Consider the following 26,657-nt stretch of genomic DNA (forward strand, 5'->3'; position numbering starts at 1 on the left):
AATTCTGTGATGAGAACGGGACTCTCCGGTGGACGGGGGCACTCCCGGAGGCGTGAGCACTGGTGTTCGACACCAGGAATGAAGTTCTGTGTGGAGCATCGGAGGAGCGGATATGCGTAATTTACATCAGGTCCACGTTTTTACGCGGTGTCCGACTCCCTCACATGAACACATTTGATATCTTTCCATGGCCCACCGCATAGTGATCGAACCATAGCAAACGATGATCATCGGAGCAAGCTTGAATGATTCGCCTAAAATTCCAAGTGTGAGGCCCGTTTGGCGGATCATTCGACTTCAAAATCCCGATAATCCTCTCGAAAGTGTAGCGCGACTCTGTGGCCTATCGATCGTCATGGGTCTGAACATTATTGAGAGATTCCGATGCCGGACCCGCACGACTGAATCACAACTGGCTGTTGAGCTCGGATCGCTTTATGAGACACGTCCGGCTTGCTATCGATGCGCGTTTTCGCTGAGGTTGAGTGAAATTCCTCCAATAGATCCGAGCTGGCTCGTGTCAAAAAGCGTCGGGCGACTCGAGCGATTCTCGGATACCACCTCGGGTGACAAATTGAGCGGGGGTTATCGAAGAAAACAGTAAACTTGATAACCTTTCCCACACGAATCTTCGGCACTACCGAATTCCAAAGACGGCGACGATGAAGGAAGAGAAAGGAGGAGTGAGAATAAACGAATCCGAAATTTTACGCTGCTTGCACTCAATACCGGCGGTGTTTTATGTTCCTTTGATCTCTTGCAGGAGCTCGTCTTTCCGAAACAGAAGCCGAAAGACATTGAAACAGGTAATTATAATTTTATAGTAAACCTTCGATGCCGCTGGCTTTGCATCCAGTAGGATCACTTCTCAGAAAATGAAAACGCACAAAAAACCCGCGAATTAGATTCTCCACGACATCCACGGATGAGTCAGGGTTAGCAATGACGGCCGCCATCTACTGGAAGTCCTTCCGAGTGCCTCCTTCGACGGTGCTTCGTTCAGGCATCGATCTTTACCGGGTGATTTATGTCGCCGTGCGATACCCATCATCCGCGTTAAAAAACCGTGATAATGCAAGCGATTCATTTTTTCATGGAGCAAGGAGTCGAATGACTAATTATTCAAAGTTTTATCTATCCAGCGCGATCTTCTTCATGACACGAAAGCGATGATACGACGCGACGGCGCGATAAAGTGTGGGAAACAAGCGGTTCATCCAGGGACTACGCATCTTCTGTTTCTTCGGCGAGCTGACGAACCGCATGTCTCGATTGTACTAAGTAACGGTCGCTTCGAACACTGAACATCTTTTCGAGGCAAATCGAGGAAACCTCATCAGCGTCAAATTGACGTTCCCGCGGCTTCCCCATGGAAGTCTCATGAGATCAGGCTTCTTCTCTCTTCACTATGGAAACATGATTATGGCCCGTCGTAACGGAAACGTTGCTTCCGCTCCCCTACGGCCCCGCCATTCCGTTCGCCGCTCCGCGTAATACAATCCCGCTCAAGATTCCACCGAAAACACACGCGTATTGAACTTCGACTCCCACTCCGATGAGAATCGGCACAGAGGAAATCAGCACTGAACGAAACGGAGAGGAATGATTCGCGTATATTATGACCGCCGCGGCGCCAGACGATATGACAATTCGAGTGATGAGCACGCGATGCTTTCTGGAAAACCTTCCATCAGCAGAACGCTGATAATGTGCGCCGAAAACTCCACTTGAGCACCTCGGGGGTACGCGGACTGTCGCTTGGAGAATTCCCGATAATTTGTGCAGAGCTGCCGCTCCTGGGCGAGCCTCAATCACAAACCTGGATGGAGTTCTGATTGCAATAGTTGCCACAAAAAAAAACTTGTGGAAATTGTTCTGCTTATAGAGTCGACATACTTTCGCCTGCGACACTCGGGTATCTCATCGGGAGTTCAGTCCGGAGCTCCTGGCAGATCGAATCGTCATAGGGTCTGGAGTCTCACCTGCCAGCCGAAAACCATCGATTAGCTACGGAATTCGAAACTCAGCTCCCCTCCCGCGTTCCATAGAGCGAATAAACCATAGCCCGACGCAGTACCCACCCGAAAATCGTGCCGCTCTAACCGAAAGACTTGCGAGGGAACCGAGGAAACCCCGGAAACGGACTCACTTCGTTCGATGACAAATATATGTTCCTCATGCATCGCAGATCTTGCCACGAGCCAAGATGAATTCATTGGAATGGTGATCGACTCGAGGAAATACCTCTCCCGCGGTTTCAGCTCAAAGAGGTGGAACAATGACAACGAGATCTCTGCTCTCTGAACGAGTGACCGCGATGCTTTCGGCAGATGCATCTGAATCGGAAGCGGAAAAGCGGAGGGTACCTCCGCTGAAGCGCGGCGAGTTTCTCATTCGCCATGATCGAGGATATTTCATGTCCATGAATTTCTTCCGTGAGAATCATTCATCTATCTCACTGGGTCGTCCAGCATTATCTCTCGATTCCCTCTCGATCGCTTAGTTCCAAAGCTCCGTCGGCGGACAATCTTCCACCTGGAGCGAATAAAACTGACGTCTTGGCGCGGTATGCGACCATATTAAAATTCCAGAACGAAGAAATACGCTCCTCCAGGAGTACATACGGGTGGGCTGTCAAAGTTTCCGCGGCTAAATCTGTCTTCGGGCTATATACCTCCGGCCACCACTGCCGCCGCTGCTGTCAATTTCGTGATGGGGAAAACAGGGAGCTGACTCTCCCCAAGGACATCGGACGTTATTCGTTAATCCCATACGTACATATGAAGCGCCCTTGAGACGGATATCTTGAACGAGCCAGCGGGGACGTCTCCCGTCCGCGTTCCACAAACGAAGTCTGCTTTTCGCTAGCTCCTACGGGCCCATTCGCGCAGAGACTCTCCTTGTTTCAATTCTGACAGAACAGTTTTCCCCTCTGGCTTTATTTTCAGCTGATTCGCGACCATAGCGGGGCTATTGCCGGCCGAGCGGTTGGCGATCGTCATGTGGAGCCCTCACCCTAGTGGAGAGTGAAGCGAATCCCAAAACAGATTCCATGCTGCCCATCCACCAGTTGCTCTTGGACCCGCGGTCGCTCCGCGCCAGTTTGTGTTTCGTGATAACTTCGTACTTTTGACACAATGGATACATAGAGCGTGCAGGTGTCGTTTCTGATGTTGTCGACTTGCTCCATTGAGAATACGTGCTAATTCATCAGTCGTCCGTGACTCCCTTCGACTGGCAGTTGGATACGCTCCTGACAACACTGGCTGCAACATGTTGAAGCACGTTCATAGCTCGACAACCTCGTTGTTCCGTTGCGGGAAACCGATCGCCAAGGACTCGTTGAGTCTCAACTCAACGATCAGCCTGAGTTCGGGGAGCAACTCCGCCAATCTCGAGCTGGCGAGTTCCCGCTCGTCGAGTACGTGCTCGCTACATGATTCGCTCAGCCTAACAGGATCCCCCCAGAAGCCTCAAGTGAAAAAGGTAAGGCCCCGTCGAACATGTTCACCGTGGAATAAAATTCCAGCGGCCCATTTTTCCCAGCCCCCTCGCATTCTCCTACCGCTCGAAAAAAAATATCGTCGAAGATCCGTAGAACTCGTCGGATGGGGTCTCAAGCTGACTCAGACTCTAAAGGCATCAGCCCGAATAGATCTAGGCTACGGGATTGTAGGCCACCAGAGCCCAGAACTGCTCGATTATTATCAGAGCCATTTTCAAATCGGGATCGCATGGCTCTTTTTGGAGAAAGTTTTTGACGTAGCGCCTTACATCGTCTCCAAATCTGGCAGACGGACCTCAGATCATTTCTGTGAGGGCGACGCGATGGACAATCGGAAATCGGACCCTCCAAATGATTTTCGTAGCAAACCTTGACCAACCTAGTGCGTGGGTCGCTGGTCAACAACAGGAAGGGAACGTGCCTAGTGCGGGACTTGTGGTCAAGTTGGAAGTGAAAGCTGGAATTAGCGAGCATGTTTGCGCAATGGTCAGCTCTGCGGAAAGTATTCCTGGAAAGCCCTTTTCGTACAATGACTTGTTGCAGCCGAACAGTAGCAACAGCATCGGGCGGCGACCGGTGGTTGTTCCGGCTGACGCGGTTGAACACGTAAAAATCTGGTCTCTTGCTCAGCGTATTTGCTTCCAGAAGAAGTTACGCGTTTTTGTCTTGGATTCACTTCATTGTTTCAACTCCTGCGGTGATGGCCGTCGACTGTGATGGCGGTTGCAGCTGCCGCACGCACGCACGTTTCGCGTGTCCATAAGCCTTTTCGCTGGTCTTCCCCTTATGTGTTTTCTCTCGACGTTGCGGAAAATGCACTTTTTGCGCTAGCATACCGGACGGATTTGCCAGAAACAAGCCTCCACACGTTTCAAAGTGGAATCCTTTCTCCCGCGACGCCCAAGGATTCACCTGGTCGTGTCCGCACTCCGAGAGCTCGCTCGAGCCATATCTGTCCTAAACAGCTCTCGTCAAAGAATCGGAAATATTTCCGGAATTCGCGAGCTCCGAACTCCGCGTCGGGATCTGTTGGATGAGACCGAAAAATATTTGCTGATGCGGTCGAGACTTCAGCACCGTCCGATCGGGACATCCGTGGTCGCATCCTCGAGGTCTCCGGTGCTCGCTGAGGAACTCTGAGAATAGTGGAGACAGGGGAAAACGGAAGAAGGCGCGTTATTCTCAATGAGTCGATTCCGCCTTCCGCTGAACTTCAAAAACTTCCACGGCATCGTCACGACGGGATCGGCTGCGCGATGTCCAAGCTCGGGGTGGCGGGTACCTTGACGCTGGTGCCGACATCCAGACTTGAAATGGTCGTCTATGCCAGAGCCTCAATGAATGAGTCCCGAATTAACCTTTGGCGTTTTTTTCCTTTCTCTTCCGCACCACAAAAAATTAAAAATAAATTCCGCTTTCAAATGCTTGTTAGGCTCATCCCGGTTCATTTTTAGGTTGAGCGACTCCGCTCAACGTAACCTGCGGGGTCCCAAAAATGACTAAGTAAGCTTCGCAGAACAGGGCCTTCCGTGCAGGTAGCCTTACCGTAGGCTACAATCGTTTTTTTCTCTCCGTGATCCGGCGCAGTTTTCCGTGGTTCGGTGAAGTTCGCCATTCGGGCCGTACTCCCATCCTTGAATGACGTAATCATCATGGTTCCACGGAAGGCCACCGGATGTCTCCCGATTCAAAATTCAGCACCAGCTGAATCGAGATCACTCATCAAAAAAAATAGGTCCATCCGGCTCGCGTGACGTGTCGACAGCGGCGGCGACGCGCGACGTCTAGCGCCAGAGATGGACGAGGACGAAGTGAATCACGGACCGTCTGCCAGCGGATCTCCGATTCATACATCATGTTGGCAACTATATGGATTTGATGCCCATGGGTCTAATGTTTTTCTAAACTAAGTTCGCGCATCATCATCATGATGATCACGGTTATGAGCGCAGCATATTGATCATTAACGTGATATCGAAGGGCTATCGAGGCTTTCTTCGACAAAACCGTTAGCCCCAGACTTGGAGCAGCGTCGGGCCAAGTTTTGTGAGTTGGACGCTCGCTTGCTTGCTTGGCTAGCTCTTTGTCTGGTGGCGAGGCGACGCTCGACTCCAACTGAGAGAGGAAGCTCCTCATTCAAGCACCGGTCGTCGCCAGCTGGCTCTCAATTCAGAGGCTGAATCGGAGCCTCAGCTCAGCTGGTTTGAAAATCAGAGCATCACCCCCGATGAACCAGATGCTTCTCCTTCCCTCGAGCCGAAGGTCTAGTCTGGTGGCCGCAGGCCATGATACTGTGTATGAATGGGCTCAAAGTCATGTTTGTGTTTATTCAGATGTCATGGACGGGCGTAAACAGCCTAAACCGAAACTTTCGATGGGAACGTAGCGCCAGCGATCTCGGTCGGGTCTTGTGATTGCAAAGTTCCCTGCTGACGGTAGACAAGGACCGTCGTCGGAGGACAGGAGACGACGAGCCCTCGAGTTCGCTAGTGGGGGACTCGAGCGAAATCTCCTCAGCCGGCCGACCCTCGGTCAACGGCACTGTGCCGGAATATGGCCATGGAGGAACTAGCAACAGTATTACGATGAAACTTGATTGGACGTTCTTTCGCTCGCTCGCTCCTTCGTTCGTCCGTCCGCGTGTCGCTCGTCTGTCTTGTTGTCGTCGGCATCTTACATTGTCGTCCCGGGGCCGTGGGACTGCCAGTTCCACGTCGATCGAGCGTCGCGGTGGGGAAAAGAATTTCCCACTGGGACGACCTGTGTGGAAGAGCCTCGTCGCCACAGCAGATGCTGTTTTGTTAGAAGTCAGCCGGAGTCGATGCGGAAAGTTTGAGGCGGGGTTCTTCTGTTTGTGGGAATGACCCACCGAATGTCCGCCGCACCGGCCTGAAGAACGGCTTTGGTGATGCGCACGACGGTTAGGGTGGTCATGATGTGATCACTCAGGGACAATGAAAATTGTTTGTCGCCCTGATAAAGCCCGACCGGACGGGGAAATGTGGAAGTTTATCTCGCCGAGAAAATTCCAATTCGATCTGATTCAATCCGGTCGCACGCTACCAGATAAAACGGAGCCCGAGTCGTTGTCCTTATCAGTATTGGACCTTTGCGAACATCTGGAGATGCTCATGTCGATTACAGCAGATACGATAATGAAAGACGGTCAAGCGACCGATTTCCCGATCGTTCGCCATCGCATACTATAACGGAATTTCGAGACATGACCGTCCATGCGATGTTCGCTGCGTCAACACCGCTGCGCTAACCGGGCACTGTCTCTGTACGGCTCGGTCTGCTTCGCGCAGGCAAAATGTCTCCATCGCGCTGGTTTCGCGGAAAATCGCAACGATCGTCATCAGCACGACGAGCTCTAGATTAATCATCGTATTTGAGCTCTTTATTCAAATATTAAACTTCAACCAAGCATCAGAAAATCGACGGCTACCGACTGCGAACCAATACGGAACCTAGAGCCGATATCTTCTGTATCGGCTGCCGTACGTGATCCAAATGTCGGGATCCGAATGAACGTACGAATTTCTGTATAGTTCATGTATCCACGGTATTCACCAGTCATGCCGGGTGACGATGGTTGCAACGATCATTGCGGAACAGAACCGAGGGAGTGCCGGTCAGGTGTTTGTGACTCATGAGCGTAAAATACAGGAGCGGACCGAATTCAGAAGCGGGCAATTCCGGAAAGTATTTATTTAAGCCGCGTGACGAAAACACCTGATCTCTCCCGGGTTAACTAGGGTCAGAGACTAAATTCAGACGTTTTTCGCTATTTCTATTGTAGCTGTGTGCTCCGGTGTCACTTTTACCCGGAGCCGGCTCGTTCCCGCATTGTTGTCTCAAGTTGGCGGATTCCATTCGAATTACCCTTGGAAACTCGCGGAAAGCGTAGAATCTCGGCAATGGTTGCTCCTTGCCTATTCCCGCGGAATGCATTAATTTCATCAGCGGTGGACATCTTCTCGTGCGCTTCTGGTGGGTAATTCGCATCACCACGATAGCTACTTGTCGCTCGCTCGTTCACTCGTCCGTCCGCCGCGCCACCGTGGTCGTCGATGTCTCTTTCCCGAGGTCAGGCTTCGTATCTTCTGCTCCGTGTCTCGGAGTTCCTAAATTCCACTCGATTTCCATCATCTGTGCGCAGAATCGACGGGCGATCCACTCCGTTCCGTCTTTCACTGACTCAGCCCGGTCCCCCGATCAGGGCTTCCTTTCCCCTTTTCGGCTATCAGTCATCGCTCGGGGCGTTTTGAATTTCCCTATTGTTTTTGTTGCTGTCGTCGTCGCATCGCTGCGCGGGAACGGTCGCGTCAAGGAAAAACGACGCCAACGACGGCCGAATAAGCCACGCTTCCAACGGCAGCCATTGCGGGAACGCTGCGACGGCGGCCTGTTCTTCGGCTCCTCAATATCCTGATCGCTAATCGAAACTGCTGTTGCGTACATCGCTCAGATGATGATCCATCAGAGTGTCACCCAGGCTCTGGAGAGAGTAGCCGATAGTTTCATGCTTTACCGCTATCCGTAGTAATGGTACACAGTCGAAGCTACGCCACCGAAGATGCCCGCGGCCGATTGCCCCTCGTCAAAACAATGTCACTAATGTCGTCCATTAATGAATTCACGAATGCAAACATCGATCTTCGGCTGCTGCAGACGACAACAAAACCACGGAATGTCATACCGTCGAGTCATTCGCTGGGGCGTTGATCAAAACAGACATTCCTACCCACCGACAGCACGCGACTCCCCGATGGAGAGAGTGGAAGAGCGTTCCGAGCTCTATATCCTATCCTCCATGAAATTCCGTCCCCGATGACGTGCAATGCGTCTCGTGGAAGTAGCTCCAACGATGGGAAGAACGCGTCTGAGACATACACAAATCGAATTGCGTGAGAATTTTATGAGAGACTATATAATAGTCGATTTCTCCAAACTTCCGTGGCTCTTCAAGTCTGATAAGGATGGATGCATGGATCCGAGACGGTCTCCGTGCCAATCCTGCCCTGTACGAGCCATCAATCTCACCGGTTGATTTAGCACGTATCTCCCGAGGTCGCATGTCTTGCTCAAGTCATCCTCAACCAGAGCGGCTCCAGTGGCGGCATCGCTGAGTTTTGAGACAAATGGTTACGTGAGGTATCCAAAGGATTGCATCTCAAGTTTCCATACCGTTGCCCCCATATCCCTCTGCGAACCTCAAGCTCTAGGCTTCAAATGAAACCCACCATCAGTCAGACGATGGCATCCCGAAACGAGGGAGAAAAAATGTCCTTGGTCGGAATTTCCGAAGTGAGGTCGCTGGAATGAGATGTCAACAGGTTTTCAGCAGTGAAACGGAGAAAAATGTGACTGGCTCGGCGACTTCCACTCAAAAACCACCAAGTCTCAGAATATTGAATTCCCCATGAGCACAATGGTCATTTCACATGACATGTCCGTGGACTTGCTGCTTTTTCCCAATCTTCCACTTTCCAAAGAAACCTCGAGGCTGTAGTGTCACGACAGCCTGATGATTTGTATTTGAGCAGCGGATCCCTATAATTAGCTCTGGTGTATTTGGAGCTAGACGCGTGCCCAAGTCTACATCTTGGTAATAAAGCATATTTATCAATTACTGAATTCCTATGGGTCGCCGTCGTCCATTCGGCGTAGGGAGGCGATATTGTCAGGCTTCCGAATGAGAGAGAAAGCGAGACCAAACGATGGGCATTGATCTGTCTGGGGTTGGGCCTACCTGTCTGGCTGACAGATTAAGTAACTGCCTTATTTCCAAATTAAAGGAAATTTGTCCAAGCAAGAACAAGAACACAGGCTGATTGATGAAGACTCTACCTCCGATATTTATATAATACAAATTACGCTGCGTCTTTCACCGTAACATAATCGGCGGAGGTTTTAAACGGCACTGAACGCGCCGCTGGAAGAAGACTCGATATCAAGTGTCGTCCGCCTTCGGATTGCATCTGCTCTGGCCAGATTTCGTTCGCAGTCGGTGGCATCCCGTTCTAGAATCCGTATACGATGCCACGACGGTGAATGGATAGGTGGCTGGATGCAGCTGCGTCTAGAAAATGGATTCGTCTTGTTATACAATATACCGAAGCCACCGATGCTGGATTTTTACCCACTCTGCGAGCTGCTCTCACAGTCAGATTCGCTAAAGTACCTCATGGTCGATCCGGAATTTTGAATCTCAGCAAACCGCTGGATTCTTCTGAGAATCCGATTGATTGAATGCTTTCACTGGGGGATCAATCGATCTCATGCCGCGGTTCGAGTTGTGGCATAACTACCGATTCATCTCCTCAAATCGGAAGAAGAAACTTCTTGCCAAAGCTCAATCTCGGCTCCCTGATCGCTGATCAACAGCCATTGATTCGGGTCCTTGCTGCGCAAAGAAGGAGCATACTGACAGAATTCGGGGAGAGAAGGTCGCGCGCAAAGCTAATTGACGTCGAAATTTGCGGTTTTCAAGTCAGCCATTTGTTAGAAAGGGGTCATCTCCGCTCAGCTCGGCTTGATCGTCAGTCAGTCCTTCAGCAAGTCGTCCTCTCATCAGTCAGTCGTCATTCGGTGATTCACTTCATCCGGACGAGCAGCGAGCCGGCGCTTAGCGCGTTCATCGTTCTCTATGCTCTGCGGCAAGCATCCATTTGTGTCATAAATTCCGGAGCTGTCTCGGAGTGAGATGTCAAGTTCTTTTGTGTTTCAAAAACCACCCCAATCTAATTATTACAGCTTTGAGCATATACTATCAAAGCCGAGGAAATAACAATGCGTCGTAGTGGTTGCGGCTTGCACACTTTCCAGTTCTTCCATCAGAGGGCTAGCACCATCATTTGCTTTCTTTTCTAGCGAGGAAGTATTGTATGTGAGTGTGTGGCTTCTTGACTCCGTGTTTTTTTTCGGTCAAGACAACGCTTCCCGACGGAGCATGGGGGCAAGGCGTCTAGGTGGCAAAGGTGAGCCGACGCTTGGCGAACGCCTGCCGACGGCCCGAGGAGCTCTGGAATTGTTGTTGCTTGCTCGTAGGGTAGCTAGTAAATTACGCCATTTAGCGGACTTTCAAGAGCTACTGCTATCAGTGTTTAGAACAATTGAGCCGTGATCATGGGGCGGGCTGAGCAAGGAGCCGAGTGGACGGCGAATTCGCTCGCTCATCCGCTTGCTGCGCGGCTCCTGCAGCTGTCTGTCTAACCAGAAGGGTCATACGGGCTTCTCGGGGCTCGCGAGACGGAGAAGTGACAACAGAGAAAACCGAGGGACCTACGAGCGACAGCGACGAGCAAACAGATGAGCCACTGTGGTCCGGTTTCGGACGGTTCCATGCACAAACAGTAGTTACACATAGCAAGGCAAGCAAATTAAAGTTTTGCCGGAATTTCCATCAAGGTCCTGAGCGGCGTCGTTTCCGACGGATGAAGCACATGGACGAAGCTCGTCGACGAAACGCTCCATGAATGAATGACTCGGCGGCAAGAGTTGTCGGGATTCCACTGAGGGGAAAATCTCATTCTGTTGTTCGCAACAGCGCATTCTGTGGAAAAGCACCGAATAGTCAGCGGTTTCGCTAACGACTCCGTTGCCCAAACACAAGCAGAAAAATGATATTTGATGACTGAGGAAGCTTGAGCGAGGTAAACACCTTCAGATTTCGTCGAGTGAAAAAAAAATCCACCCGGTTACCACCGATCGTCTCCAACGGAATTTTCCTCTCCGAGGATGAGAGAAAATCACTCACAGAAAGCGATTACGTGACGACCGGTGCAGGTGAATGAGGGAGTGAGCAAATCATACGGCGCCGGTCCACGACGAGATTCCGGCAGAAAAACGGGCATCGTTCGTTCGGCCAACTGCTGAGTGAATGAGCCATACGAGTGGGGCTCCGGCTGCGTGAATCTGTCAAAATATTGTCACGCTTGTCTGCGCAATCCATCTGTTTCGACTTTTGCTTTCGTTGTTGCTCTCGGGTTTTCGCGGTGTCTTCGGTCAACAGTTGGTGGACGCGCTTACGGTTCCTACTTCGTCTTCTCCTCGGGTCGTGATCGTAGTGATTCCAGTCATCGAGTGAATGCCATGCCATGGTAGTAGCGGTCGCCATACTATCGAAAGAGTGAGCGGGGCTAGCGGTCGCGCTGGATCCGGTGGTCGTGGCCGGTGGTGATGCTGCCGTTGTCGTTGTTGACGGAGGTGGTAGGGACGTCGCGGTTGTGTCTTCTTCAACTGGTAGTCGTCGTCGCCGCCGCCGATGTCTCAGTCGTCGAACAACGGTTTATCACGGGATCCGTTCGATGATCGACGGTCGGTCGGTCGGCCAGTCAGCGAGCTAGCATTCTTCTTCACCGTATTTTTCTCTTGCCTCTGCTGGGTGGATGAATGGAAAGCCAATCTACTGACAGATGCCACAAATGTCATTACGAAACTTTGACACTAAATTACGGTCAGGCCACTTTTTCCTAGTTTCTTCTTTATTTTCTCTATTCGTTCACTAAGATTCCGGCAACCTCTCTTTTCGAATATGACTGGCGCGATGTGAATATAGGGTCTATGTCGTGCTGTCGCTCCTCGTCGTGTTCCACGTATGACAGGCAATAGTGTGCGCAACGCTGGTCGTCATTTGCCGCTGGATGATTGATCTCGATACGAGAAATACATAGATCTGAGAAAGCATCCGCCCTCAAGTACCTGGGAGCATCAAGAGGTACTAGAATGAAGATGAGATTTCTGCGAGAGATCTCGTGATTGATTCGAGTGGACATCTCCCTTTGACGGCGGGAAGATCCAAGGCCAGAGCCCGAACGAAAAGGGAAACGATCGCTGTTGAAGAAGACTGCGGAGGTCACGGCAGGGAGCAAACTCCGGGTACGAATCGGAGGAATAAGCTCGAAAGTGCGCCCGGAGTTTTTTCGCTTAACGTTTTCCAATATGATCCGAAATTGGGAATCCTCTGCCCACAGTACCAAACAATCGATGGTGGTACAGTCAGTGGTTCTCCTCTGAGAAGCCGAGTGACCTGCTCGAGGGACAAGGACCGGGCAATTCGACTCGAGTCTCCTTGCCTCTCCATAGGGGCGGATGCTCGCTTCTCCAGACTCGCCCTCGCAATGACTGAGGATTCCGAGATTTCGGTCCGAGAATGGCTCCAGGTTCCGTGTCATGTCGGGAGGATGGAGCGTTAATTATGCACGGTGCGTTTCCCCTGAGGACGTCAAATGATATTTGCGACGTCTGGCCGGAAGGAGATAATGGACGAGCTCACGAATCTCTTACGGATTAAAATTAGATTCAGCGTTGCACTCAGTTCGCGACCGCCTTTCTTCGCCCGAGAGCGGCCGCGCCGCCCCTGTCCTGAAGGGCGCCGGCCCGTACCCTGAAGGGCGAAATGCTCACTGATCCCTTCTGCTGATGCTCGGAAACAGCTCTTTCTGCGGTTCTAGATGAAATTCCTCCCATTCTACTAGGCGGCGGATGGATCCGTTGTGGCGTGGAAAGCCCCATAGAATTTCCGCATCCGAATCGAATGGAGGTTTTTCTTCAAATAGTTCTGGGACATGGTGTGGTCACTTTCGATCGATTCGGTGCACTTCAAATCGAATGACGATCATAAAACCGACGGGAGTAGCCGGATCGAATCGGGGAAGCTTCTTATGAGAGTGGATTGATGACGTTCGGATCGATCATTGAAAGATTTCTCCGATATTTTCAATGGAAAATGCACAAAGTCGATCGAGGAGAGTTCCTTCATCGCTTCGTCGCGATAATCATCGGGAATGAAATGGATGACTCCCGTCGGCGTTCCAACTCGTTCATTCTGTCTAGGAACACTGATGCAAATTGAATGAACGAATTTCTGATGAGTTTCATCGAAAATTGAAGTCATTACATTGCTCGACGTCTTTTTATCGTATGCTCGACACGTCCGGATAGAGCCTGAATAAGAATGCGTCTACATTCTCAGTCCACGTCTTTTTTCTCTAACAAGCCTGTTCCGGAGCGGGTTTTTCAGGGGCCCGGAAACCGGGGTGCGATTCCGTGAGGACCGGTGCAGTTCCCTGAGGACCGACCACGAATCGTGGATGCGGTTCCGCGGCAAGAGCTCTCCCCTGCGTTTGTTTTAGGAAAAACTTCGTTTTTCTCCGCAAGTCCGCGACTGTGCGTTCGCATGAGTTCGTGTCGACTAGACATCGTTGTCGGGGGCTGAGTTCTCGGTAGCGTTGACCAGCTAAAAACGTCGATCGCCCTCTGAGTGGAGGCAACTTCGATGTCGATATGCCGCTTCTAAGGCAGTCCGGATGGAATGGAGTTTTTTCCCACCGCTGGGAACCGAGGGAAGTTTTCCGCTCGTTGTATAATACAAAATTCTTGTTACTTGCCAGTTATGCTTCGCAGTCCGTGGCCTTTGCACTCGAAGGCCTCGGAGCTACTTGTAATAATTTATCCTTTCAAAGGCTCCGATCCCAGCAATCCGCTTTGCGGTGGACCTTGATTGGCTTCGTCGTTTCCCTGCTCGACAGTCGGTCAGGTGCGTCGGAGATTCAGAAGCGGAGATCGGCGCAGAAATTAACGAGACTCGCGAGCGAGACTTGCCGCGTGTAACTTGCTCGACGAAATCGCACTTGATCGACGCGGCGGATTGAGAAACGTGATACGTACTGATGAGATTCAAATAATCCCCGCTAATCTCAAAGTCTCTCCGGGACGAAGTTGTGCTTGACTGAACTTACAAATTACATTGCTTCTGAAACGGGGCCTAAGTCTGTCAACTTCAAAGCTCTCAGAAATCCCGGTTTCGAGCATACGCCGAGCCGACCGACTCAGTCGGCCGATGTGTTCTTCGGTGGGCGGACGCGAGCAGATCACTGCTCCGCGCGGGAGTCTGCCTGAAGCGTGCCAGATATAGGTGATGAGTGATGACCTCGAAGATGCTCCCAGCCGGATTCCAGATGCATCCATTGCTACTTTCAAAATTTATCCTCAGGTAATCGCTGGGCAGTAAGGGTCGAATCTCGATGTCCCGAAACACCGAGATCGTAACGAGTAACGAGGCTCCATGTTTCCTCGTGCTCATGCGGGCATTACACTCCGATTGCGGCGATCCGATTCTCTCCAAGCGATTACGCTGACAGATTACTCGAGGGTTGAGCGAAGAGATACGAGACATGCTTACGGTGAACTTAATCGCGTCATTAGACTTCTTGTGAAACAAAGCGATGCGGTTTGAAACAGGTATTCTCATGTTTGCTTTGCTTTTTCCGTCGTTTAGTTCAGCGGGGCGTTCCTCGGCGACGATGTGGTTTATGACTTGAGGAGTTTTTCTCCTCCCTCGGTAAATGGATGAAGAACTTCTTTGTAGACTGCAGCTGTGTTCCTCGGTCGGTTTTGCATTAGCAGCTCATCCTCTGAGCTGATGACAACGAATACGTGGGGCGGTGTCGGTTGCATACATGCGTCGACGGCGTGTGCCTGAGTTTCTCTCGATAGTTAATAACCATGCAGCCCACTCAACTTCCTTTTTATCGCTGAATACACCGGCAGAGACGCGGTAGGAAAAACCTCCGTAAACAAACGCAGCAGAAAAACTTCGACGTCAGTCTTCCTCCCTTGAATGTTGAATCTACTCGACGAGAATCATCCAATCATGAGCGCTTTTGATGCTATACATACATACATCGCAGCGAAAACATTGACTCAAATCAGGACCTTACGAGAAGAATCTCAATTAGCTGAAACGGCGTGACGTCGCGAGGAACCAGCCCAGCTATTGCGGGAAAAATCGCTCCGCTCAGGCAGGAACAATCTCGCATGACCGAGTCGAGAACTGGTTGAGGAAGTCCTCGACGTCGGGAAACTCGCATTAATTGGACTCGAATCGAATCGACGGATCGAGTCGAGCCGCTCGAGATGGAAAAGCGGAACAGATTCCATTTTATTTCTTCCACATCTATCGGACCGCGCTCTGGAAGAGGACGGTCGCTGATCGAGTCGGTCTGACGAGTCAGTCATCGAATCCGTGTCCTGTAGATCTGTAGGGGCCACCGAAAGGCTAGGGAGCGGGCAACTCCCGAACACAGAGCTCCGTTCAGATGCATGGTGCTCGCCCCTCTGGAAGTTTTTTGTTCCAATCACTTCTGCCCATGTACTCGATTCCGCTTCACGCTTCTCGTGGGATAAGTTGCTATACACCATGTTATTCCTCGTTTCCCGACTCCGAGACGTGACCCGAACGACGCCGAGCTCTCGCGGAGAGAACCGCACAATGTTTACTTTGTGTCCTTCACGTTTCCGAATGCTCTCGAAAGGTGCTCCCACGGCTGTTCACGCCCGGAACTTTTCTACCGGAACAGGGCTGAAGCAGGAAATGGCCTCAATTGATCCGATCGAGAGATTTCCGAGCGGCGGTCCCATGCACTCGCTGAGAGTCGTCTGGCTAACTCGAGTCACGGCGGGGGAAATTCCCGACGAACTCGTCGCGATCTTCCAATTGATCGCTGTATGAAGTCCGCATCGCTCCGTGAAAGCATCTTCCACAAACGTCGAATCAGATCGGCTCAAGGTGTGAACCCTGCGCGATAAGAAACACAATCGTTTTGCGTTTCGTGCTTTCAGACATGTATTGCCACGCAGCCTGCCAACGGGCGACGAGCCGATAACATCGAGAAGAACTTTGACTGGTCTTCAAGGGACACTTGACAACATTTCCTCTTTTGGTATCTTTCAAGAGTTGGGGCCCTCCTCGTGTCAAAATTGTACTGGTAGTTGTGACTGGCGGTGGTATTGATGCTGCGACCGGAACGACCACGGCGGCTCGCCCCACGACTCCTCAAAACAGTCAAGTCCCAGCATTCATCAATATTTTTCTTTTCCTTATAGCAATAACATTGTTCTCTCGCGACATGACGAACTATCGCCTCGGAGTGGTCATTAGAGAAACGATGTAGAACGCTTTCACCGCGCGCGGGTGAATTTCGACGCAAAGAAAATGAAAGATGTAGGGTATCGAACCAGAAATGATTCCCATTATTTATTTTCAGGTAAGCGACGTGCAATGATTGGTAAACTTCGATCTTCAAGGACCCGGAACGCCTCTGAAAAAAAGGCTTGTTTCAATCTTAGCGCTCCTAACGGTTCATGAGGGGAATTTATTATGGAAAAATCGAAGAAGGAAATTCCTTACCTTCGACGTCGGATAAAATGGCTGGTTTCGCTCGGACCATCCGGAAGCTATGCTCTTCATATTCCGCTCGTATGCGAGTGATTACGAGCTCCAGAGGAACAATCCTGAGCGCAGAACTCGAGCTCCGAGTTCGGCATTCGGGAAGGACTCCTCGAAGTTCTCCTCGAGAAGGAGTTCATCGACTTTGCGTGTCGACGACGAGCGCAGTAGCTCTGTGCCTGCGAACTCCGAGTGAGAGGGCGTCGTACAATCTTAATTCACGAATATTGCGATCGGAACAACCGGGATGCGGAAAATCGAGACCCCCACGTCGTCATCTGGCTGACGCAATCGAATCGAGCTGGAAATTCAGTCGTTCTCGGACGGGGTTGATTTCGATTGGCGGAGGGAAACGGAACTCGGATCGTGCGACCTAAGATGGAACATCTTCTGGAGAATCATTCGGGCTTCTATTCGTTCCGCCTAATCGTTAATCTCGATCAATTAATAGGTCGACTTCCGTTCGTCTATGATCGGTTTCCCCTTTTCCACGATAGATTCATAGAGGACACGAATAGTTTGGATTTGGGAGGAAGAAGCGATTTGGTTTGAGCGGATGCTGCATGCGCCCCATGTGTTGTTCTAACCTATTTCAAACTATAAGGCGGGCTGGTCAAAACGAGGCATACATTGATAGTCAGACGAGCCAGCCAAGAGAGTGACGCCTTTGCTGGAATTTTCCGGAATAGTCAACAGCTCAGAAAGAGACAGTTATTCAACTGCTTCATGTATCCGACTCGATAGAGAAGGCGACAGATATTGCCGAGATTCACCGCATCGCGTCGAGGACGATTTCGGGCGCAGAGAGTCGATGATTCGTCGAGAACTCTATTCGTAAACCCGAACCAGCGACGCTCCGTCTCCTGTGGAATACATATCGAATTTGTTCGTATAATCGGAGCGGGCAATTAATGAAGGAATTCCGAGCGAGCGAATTCCAATTCTCGCTTAATGAGCCGAGTGAATCGATCTTCTCAATTCGTCATCATGATGTTGTCTCTGCCGAGAACCGCTTCAGGCCGCGTAGTGGCCCTTGCGTCAGTCATATACGTGGATACCCGGGTGCGTGGATGAACGAGTCCTGTGAGCCGGTCAGAGACATTCTACTCGAACGAGAGAACTGCGCGGTAACCTCCGGGAGCCCTACCAGCTGCGGATCAGCCGAAGAAGAACTATGCATCGAAAACTCCTCGTCCGTCGAGCGAGCCTTTCGTTCCCTGATGGACTGACTGAGCAGCTCGGAGGATCAGGAACGAAGAACAACGACGGGAACGACGACATCTCCGTATTAGAAGGCGTTAAGACACACTTTGCAATCAGGAACGCGAAACCAAGTTTGACTTTTGCGAACATTCACCATTCTATTCTTTTGACGCCGTTTGTTTTATCACCGTCCGACGGTCCTTGTACGAATCATGGGGAACTTTGACCGCTAATTCTATTGTACCCGCCGTGAGTGCTGTCGGGAGCAACCGGCCAGCCGCTGGACACAAGTCCAACATATCGATGACGTCAATCCGACGCGGACCCAGCCACCGACTGATCCGATACGTGAACGAAAGCTGGGAAAAACGGCGCCGCCGAATGAATATGATCTGACTGGCGTCCGTGAATGAATCGAGCGAGCCGGACCCGAGATGAGCGCCTTATCGAATTTCGTCCACTATGAAAATCGATTGGATCCGTCCGACAGCAGAAATTTCTCTGGAGAAAGAACTTTCCCCTCCTGCGCATTATTCCATTCCGTTATCCGATCTAGTTCGACTCGGATTCCATTCGGCCATTTCCCCGGAATACTTTTCCATCTCGACTCCGACAATACGCGTCTTGAGAATTCTGAGTTTTTCCTTCTCGACTCCGTCCACTCGCGTCTGCTCCTGGAAAGAGGGGATCGAGACTGAGCTTCCGGGCGAAATACCGTCCAGCTCTGCCTATCCGGTCAGGTCCCCGAGTGAGTTCCTCGGAATTATTCCTGCTCCCTGATCTCCGATTACCGATACCAACCATGGCAGCGCTGGTAGAACGACACTGATGACGACGAGCTCCGTCGCGGGATGCTCTTTTCACTACTGCCGTAGGGCAGCGCGAACGCTCAGCCAGACACCGTATTCGAATACATTCGATCATTCTAAACTCTGGACTTGGATTTTCTGCTCGGAGTCTGTATCGCATCGTCCGGAGCAGCTAGACATTTCCAAGATCTGCGGGCGGCTTGATTTGCACCGATTGAAATGCGGGTTCTCCAACAAGATTCCGACAGCCTAGATAGAAGAAGAAGATTGGCGCTGGGTGGTGGGACCTTCGGCCGGAATTGGATAGACTTGATACATTTCGTCCAAAGCGCTTTTCGAAGTCACAAATTCCGCGGTACCGTTGTCGAGCGAGCCGACGGCACCAAACCTCCCGACTGGCACGCTTCTTCCAATCAGAGGCCAGAAGTCGGGCCTGGATCTCAGAAACGAGCGGAGATCGGAAGCGTCCTTTCTCAACAATAGCCCCCGGGCTCCAAGCGATTCTAATAATAGCCTTGGATCTCACTCTCAACTTGTCTGCATCCCGTTCGTCCCGATTAAATCATCCTCCGGGCTTTCGCACTCGCGGTCTGCTGAGAATTCCCCCAAACAAAATCACCGGAAAGATGGTCTCGCGCCATTTCTGCGAATATCGAGTATTTTCGCGGGTGCATGCTCCGATTGGAAAGCGGGAAGAGGAAACGGAGAAAAACGGTGAAAAAAACATTCCAAGGTCTCAAACCAGCTCGCGAGATTGCGGTGGCCGACTGGCGAAGGGGAGACCGTTGTCGTCGACGTTGCCGTCGTTCTCAATGGTGACTTCTGAGCGTAGCCGTGAGTGCTACTGCAGCTGACGCTGCTTTGGCTAAGTGTGGCATCCATCGGACGTGGCTCAGTGGGAACAGGGGTTGTGTCGGGAGGCCATCGCGCTTGTATCGCTCGGCTCGATGCTTTACGCAGATTGCTTGCCCCCGTCGGTTAACGAGAGGGCGAGCGAGTGAGCGAGCGACGGCAGGGTAACTCGCGAGCGACTCTCAGTCAGTCCAATCCTCGGACGCACCAATCGAGCGACCAGGCGACCGACCGACGGACCGGTTGACTGAGTGAGAATCCAAGTGAGCTGAGCGGCCGTCACCGGTAGCAGCGTTAAGGGCCCCTTGTTTGCAGTAAATTATTACCGGATCACGGCGAGAAATCCTCAGTCTTTAAGGCGCCTGACGTTTTCTCAACTCAACTAATTTTCGAGCATCATCGCAATCCGGCCGCGCGCGCGGCGACGACCTACACTCGCTTGCTGGTTTTTCGCTGTCTCAGTTGGGCCTTCATGGATCGGCGATAGCATCGATTTCATTACAAACGAATTATCCCATCACATAATTCACTGGGTTTATCTTTCAATCTGAGTGCGACCCATCTCGTTGTTGCTCGCGCGTTCCTTGAGGCCTGAGGGAAAACATCGACTCGATTCCGCGCGACCCGCGACTCCTACGGTCATTCACAGACACCTTGACATTTCTCCCAGAGCTGCTGTTGTTGTTGTAGCTGCTTTTTCTCTGGTTACCGCGTAACGATATTCTTACACGGTGTTCTCGGCGCTTTAATTGTCGGCGTCATCGGTTTCTTACGAAATAAATGTTTTCACCACTTCCCCCCACGTCATCACCTTCGAAAAGCTCCCATCCTTCAGGCCTGATCTCGTAGACCGCTTATGTCAAAGTTCGGGGGCATATCAGCGACACAGGATTTCGATTACGTACGGTGCGAATGCTCGGCCTGAACTCACGTCCGTGAGCGCATGTGTCCCGAAGCTCGATGACCGTCTGTAGAACACTCTCGAAAAATTATCGATTCTCCGTCGTTGGCTTCAATTCTTCGGGAATCATCCGCAGAAATTCCCCGCCAAGTATCCTTCCGTGGAATATACGAATGACGGAGGACGGAAACGATGGAATCGCTCTACGGTGAGTCGCTGGCAAACTCTGAGGAATCCCCCGGCGAGCACCGTTTTTCAGTCGAATTGTGACCGCATCCCGATCTGAGTTCGGACTTTCCGTTCGACATCATACCGAGAAGCCGATGACGTGCTGATTCTCTGAAAGTGATAAGACAGCGGGAAGCGCTGGGGAATGCCACAGCTTCGCGACAGGGAGCAATCATGTACTGCCTTGTCTTCACTCCAGGCCATGACTACGATAAAGAATTATTTGTTCGCCGGCCGCTGAATTCAAGGACTCGGATCATCGGTTGCCAACTTCAATGTGACTGCATAAACGTTGGACGACACATTTATCAGACTTCAGAAGACGCGTTATTCCAGATATGTAGGTACATAATATGTTGGGGGCAAGGCAACGGGAATTCCACATTCAACAACTCGAAGCCCCGAAGCGGTGAACGATGTTGGGCTCGGGACGACGCGGGTTCGGGGTGAGAAGTGGAACTGATTATCACCCAAAGGTGACTGATTCCTCTGGCGATTCGGTGGAGAAGATGAGCGCCAACCTTCACCGATTTTCTTCTGTCTGTCAGACGCCGCCGCCACCATCGAGGAGTTGTTCGCCCGAAGATCGATGTTTCGTGACACAAATCTATTTAGCATCGGAGTCAATGAGGTTCGCTCGTAGTAGTGGTATAATATCTAGTCACTGGGCCAATGGTTCTCGCCTTCCCCTGATGTTCCGTTCAATGATAACGGCTGTTACGCTGTCGGTTCGGAGTTTTTCGATACGAGCTGATGCGCGGACTGAGCAATCCCTGCATTTGCTATGCAGAAAGGAATCTTCGTGTTTCTGTCGGCCGATCCGACAGTTCGTGCAGGGTTTGTTGCTCCTCGTATCGGGCAGCTGAAAGCGGCAGAAAGTTTTTGAAATTTCCGTTGGAACGCCCCATCGTTTTGTTTTGATTCCTACTCGGGTGATAGAAAAGGAGAAAATACCGTAAAAAATCTTCGCCAGGATAGGTAATTCAAAGCAGTGCCGAAGGTGATTAGAAGGAAAAGCCACCAGAAGAGTGTGAACTCTTTCATGATCCTTTCGTATTTCATTTCGTTACGTACCGACAGTGAACGTCTTTCGCAACGCCGCGCCGGTGTTCAATTGACTCAATAAGTGTCGGCAACGGCTTGCTGCCAGCGAATCATTAATTCATCTCTATTGATAGCTTCTTCAATAAATCTTCAAAGTGAGCTTTCCATGTCGCGTCACCCTCGGCAGGGCTTGACCGACGGGTACATGGGGGCCTAGACGGATTTGTCGCAGAGCACCCTTTCCGCCCGCTTTGTCGTGACGGCCATGACGCCAACGGTGACGGAGACTTGATCGATGTTTATGAGGATCGATTCTCGAGCGGATTTCGTCGCTGTTTATATCGATTCGGAAGATGCTCGGCGGAGCTTAAGTGCCGTGGAGCATTAACTCGTATTTAAAATGAAGATCTGTTTTACTCTACAATGTAGAAATCCACATCTATCAGCTGTCGGAAAAGACGAACTAATGCTCATCCCGCTGCACTGGAGCTGTCTTCGCTGTTGCGGTCGCTGACGTCGCGGTGGTGCTACATCTGGCAGTTGTGCTGAACTCGCGATGTTTGACAAGAAGAGCTGGGTTACGACAGGTGACAACATCTAGATGAGCTCGACGCTTGGCCTGATTTTCGCCCTTTCAAGCGGATGAGCTTCAATTTTCGATTCTTCTCTAAGGATGTCGTCGTTGTGTTCGTCTCCCGCCGCTCACTCAGAGCTCTTTGAGCGGTGATTGCGAGCGTAAGCGAGTTTTCGGCTCATCTGCTCCATGAGTCGAAAGACGACCCGAGCTTCAGGTGACGCAGACTCGCCGGAGTTCCACGAGAAAGACTAACGAAGCGGCGGGGAAAGAGACAAATGACCAGATGGGAGAATGAATGTAACGATGATTTTATTTGTGCTGCTCCTGCCTCCGGGGGGTGCTCGCTTCCAGAACAGTACGAGCGGAATGAAGTGAGTGAGTCATCTTTGATTGAAGTTAGTCCTGGAGCGAATGTGGGGAATCCCACGGCGACGGTTTTCCGCTTTTCTGATGTAAGATCACAACCATTACAAAGCGACGGGAACATCCAAATCATCAGCGGAAAGACTCCTGCGTTTCTTGTTATTGCCTCACGGCACCATAGGCTCAGGAACCCCGCCGCCGCCGCCGTGGTAATACACGATGGGAAATAGAGATTTTTCGCTGGCTCGGGCTCTGGGCTCCGAAGGAGTTTGAGATTCTCGTTCTCGAGCGAACGCTTTACGCCTCGAACCGCGGGGAAGAACCCTGACAGCTAGTTTACATTCGTCGAATAAGTACGGTACAGAGAGAGAGAGAGCGACCGAGAGAGGGCGATGAGTGCGAGTCGAACCCCTCGGAGAGAGTTCACGATCCAAACTCACTGTCTGCCCCCCGTCTGATAGAACCATTGTTGAATTTAGGGCAGGATAATACAGCGAGCACAAAGGGCAGAGCCTCACAAAGAGTCTGCTTGCTCTCCGTGACACAAAACCAACTCCGACCTCAGGTGCGGTGGCGTCGTGATCGGAGTTATTCGCTTGATCTCTTCCATCAATACGGTTGAACATTAGACTCGAGAAGACTCTGTTGCTGAAAGTTGTGGACAAAATCGACTCTACGAGACTTCCGTCGGAAATCCCGGAAATTTTCTGAAACAAGCAGCTTCCCGAACACGAGGGCCGAACGTGGCATCCTGGTCGGGGGCGCAGCCGACCGTTCGGGGGTTAGATCACGGGTACGATCTACTACTATTCCCGCTCGATCGATGGAGGTGCTGTGACTTGAATTTTGTCCCCGATCGGGGAAGAATTCAAGAATGGCACTCCTACACCTTCGCGAGCGAGATCGAAATCGGCGTACGATGGCTCGCTCAAGATAGTGTTATATATATGGGCCATTGTCAGCAGCTTGATGGGAGGCCTGGGAACCTTTGGTCCGAACCTCGATAAATGCCCTCGCTCGTTTCGTCGTCGTCGTCTTTTTTTTTCATTTTCTCTCATGCTTGACTAGTCCGGCGCGGATACTCCCGCAGTCGGGCAGATTCGCTAACGGTTCTTCATGGCGACGACCCTCGCGATGACACTGCGGAGGAATTCCTCCCCTGACAATTCCCGCCATGGAGAGGCTTCAATTAGGAATGGCAGCAATAATCTCCACGGGTGGTCTTCGGCTCCCTCGGAGCCGTCGGGGTTTTCCATCGGTTCCTAATGCCTCGCCTGGCGTCGCGTAGTAGGCCATAGGCACGATGACGAAGACGTTCTGCCGCGGTCGTATGAACGTTCTTCCGATGGACCGGGGTGATTTTCTCGCTCGGTACATCTTCAGGGGAATCTACCTGACATTGCGAGTCGACGCCTGACGTCGTACGCGCATTATTCAGATCTCGCTGGCTGGAGTCCAGGAATGAGTGTATGTGACCGCTTCTTGAGCGACAGAAAACCGCTGGGCGCGCTGTTACGCCGCGATATAGGCGCAAGAAGTTTCCTTAGTTTGAGACTGATCCCAAGTCGCAAACGGCTTTCAATCGGATTGGGCTTCCATCGGGTTGACTTCTGTTCGATCATACGGTCGTTTTCCTCCCGCTTCCGGAGCTTCTGTGAATCCTCCAATCTCCGGAATTTTGCTCCTGCAGGGCGAGAACGGTCCGGCGGATACGGCAGATGTCTGCTTGCAGCAGGGGCAACGCCGGCTTATCTATCCGCTGCAGCGGAATTACGAAATATCCATCTGTTCTTGAATGAAGAATGGCGATTGTGTTATTCGAGGCCAGTGTGCAACATACGTGGGAATACTTGATTACTACAGATATCTCGTATACGGACCGCGGAGCAGAAACACGGGTCTCTTGAAATTCTTGGGAATGAACATCTCGTCGAGGAGCGGTCCGCCTCATCCCGATCGTGTCCTACCGATGCGTCGCAGTTCCTGATGTTTTCTAGCCATCGATGGGCTTCAGCGTATTTATGGAAATCGAGGAGCATTCTGAAGAATTCGCTGACGGAGCCGGGATTCACGGCGGAATTAATCGATGATTCGTTAATAGGTTCCTCTTGGCGCCGTCCGGATAAATTGCTTCGAGCCTCATTGGATTGTCGAAAGTGTTGTTGTCGCTCCTGAAACACCGTCTCGCGATAACGACTGAAGCTTAGCGCTACTCGCCGCACCGAGAACGCTGCTCCAACACCCGGTATCGTGACTGACAGACTGAGTGAGAAGTGCCCGTCCGTCCGTCCGCCCGTCCGACCGACTGACTACAGCGAATAGAGTTTTGTTGAACGCTTTTCTCCATCGACTCGTTTCCTCATCGATGCCCGGCCGCTCGTTGATTTCGTAGGTCGACTGGGCAGCCCACTCGGTCGGCACCTTTGGTCTGATTCGAAATTCCTTCACGATTTGCCCCCGTCCTTGGGAAAGGAGGGGTACCGGGTCGTGACCAGACGAGATCTGAAACGGCGACAAACAGCTTGAAGACAACCCACCGCTACATGTCCGCCGGTCGGCTGGGTTAGCCATAACGGCTCATCATCGTCGTTGTCCGGGGGATCGTTCCCACAACAGGATTTCGAATCACGGATACTCAGCAGGTCTTTGAGGATCTGCAGAGCCTGCATCGGGTCTGCTAGATTTCTATCTTGACGTTGTTTCTACTCGGTCCGTCCGGGGAGCATGACGAAAATGCCTGCGTCGCCATTCGTGGTAGCGCGGTCCAATTACTCCGCCCAGATATTGCGCACACGGTAGCCGAGGTGTTTCATGAAATTCTATCGCATAGTGGCGATGCTGTTAATGGAGATCATTTTCGACATTACTAACGTCGCCACCGGTCGATTCGCGACCGCTCCGGTGGCCTGCCGGGTACTTGTTCTGCCAAGAGGTATCGGCTACCGGGTTGACGAGACAGCGTAATTTCTCGTTTGTGATTGACGGATGCGAATTCATTCAAGGATTCAAGTTTGCATCATCGGGACCCAGAGGCATGCCGTCGGAGTTTCAGAGTTTTTTTCTGATCCGTTCCTCAGAAGCATTGAATGCTGCTGTGATCCTCGTAGATTGTCGCCATTCGTAAACTTCAGCAAATCGACAGAGGACCACTCGGGATCCGAATTAGCCGCGCGACAGATTCCGCGCTGGGTCAAAAACGTTTTCGTCGCGTGGCGCTAAATTCATGCGCAGTGATTACTCTTCTGACAACAAGATTGTCCGATACGACGTAGCTCGGCAATAAATTCCCGGCGGTAATTTCGGCTTTGTCCAAGGTTCTGTCCACCGAGATCACTTGCCCACTCGACACGGGGCCCCCCGCCTGTTGAGGGGTGACAGCGGGAAACAGTGGCAGTTCCGGATGGGGCCGCCGCGCGTCTTCTCGGAGCAGGAGCTTTTTCACTTTATGTATTTTTCCTCTTTCACTTCATTCTTTTCAACCGTCATCGATGTCATTCGCGCAGTCCGATGTCAGTCTTTTACATCCGGTGTAGGTTATCGTCTCATTAAGCTCATGGTGGTCTCGTTGAAGGAGGTTCAGCATCCCACGTTATCGGTAGTTAGGCTCGTTAAGCTCGCTCGGTCGTTCCTACAAGAGATCGCCTCATTTTAATCGGGACCATACGGAGTCTGTTCTTAGAGAGATAAACAAAAAGTTCTAAAGCGACGGTACGAGACGCGTTTTGATCGGAAGCGGCCTTGCACTCCCTTGACAAACGATCTCGCCAGAGCAAACTACACAGCGTCCAGCCGCTATCGCTGCGGGCGTCGATGCGGTACTCGTCCGTTGCTTGCTCGATGTTCTTGGACAGAGCCGTTCTCGTAATTCTCGGATCTGCTTCTTGAGTCTCGCCTCCTCTCTCCTCCTTTTCTCTCCGCAACCTTCTGCTCTCCTCAATCAC

At 51.5% G+C, this 26,657-nt stretch overlaps 1 protein-coding gene across 1 annotated transcript in view; it reads left to right on the plus strand.

The window, feature by feature from the left end:
* The first annotated feature begins 3,273 nt into the window (after positions 1-3,273).
* The window catches only part of rau (RA domain-containing protein rau), a 60,681-nt gene continuing 37,297 nt past the window's right edge, over positions 3,274-26,657 (plus strand). Inside the window, exon 1 of the mRNA XM_029110686.1 lies at positions 3,274-3,486. Within this exon, the coding sequence (XP_028966519.1) occupies positions 3,274-3,486 (213 nt within the window). The remainder of the gene's footprint in view (positions 3,487-26,657) is intronic.

This window comes from Galendromus occidentalis, unplaced genomic scaffold (assembly GCF_000255335.2).
Source record: "Galendromus occidentalis unplaced genomic scaffold, Mocc_1.1 scf7180000077073, whole genome shotgun sequence".
Classification (NCBI taxonomy): domain Eukaryota; kingdom Metazoa; phylum Arthropoda; class Arachnida; order Mesostigmata; family Phytoseiidae; genus Galendromus; species Galendromus occidentalis.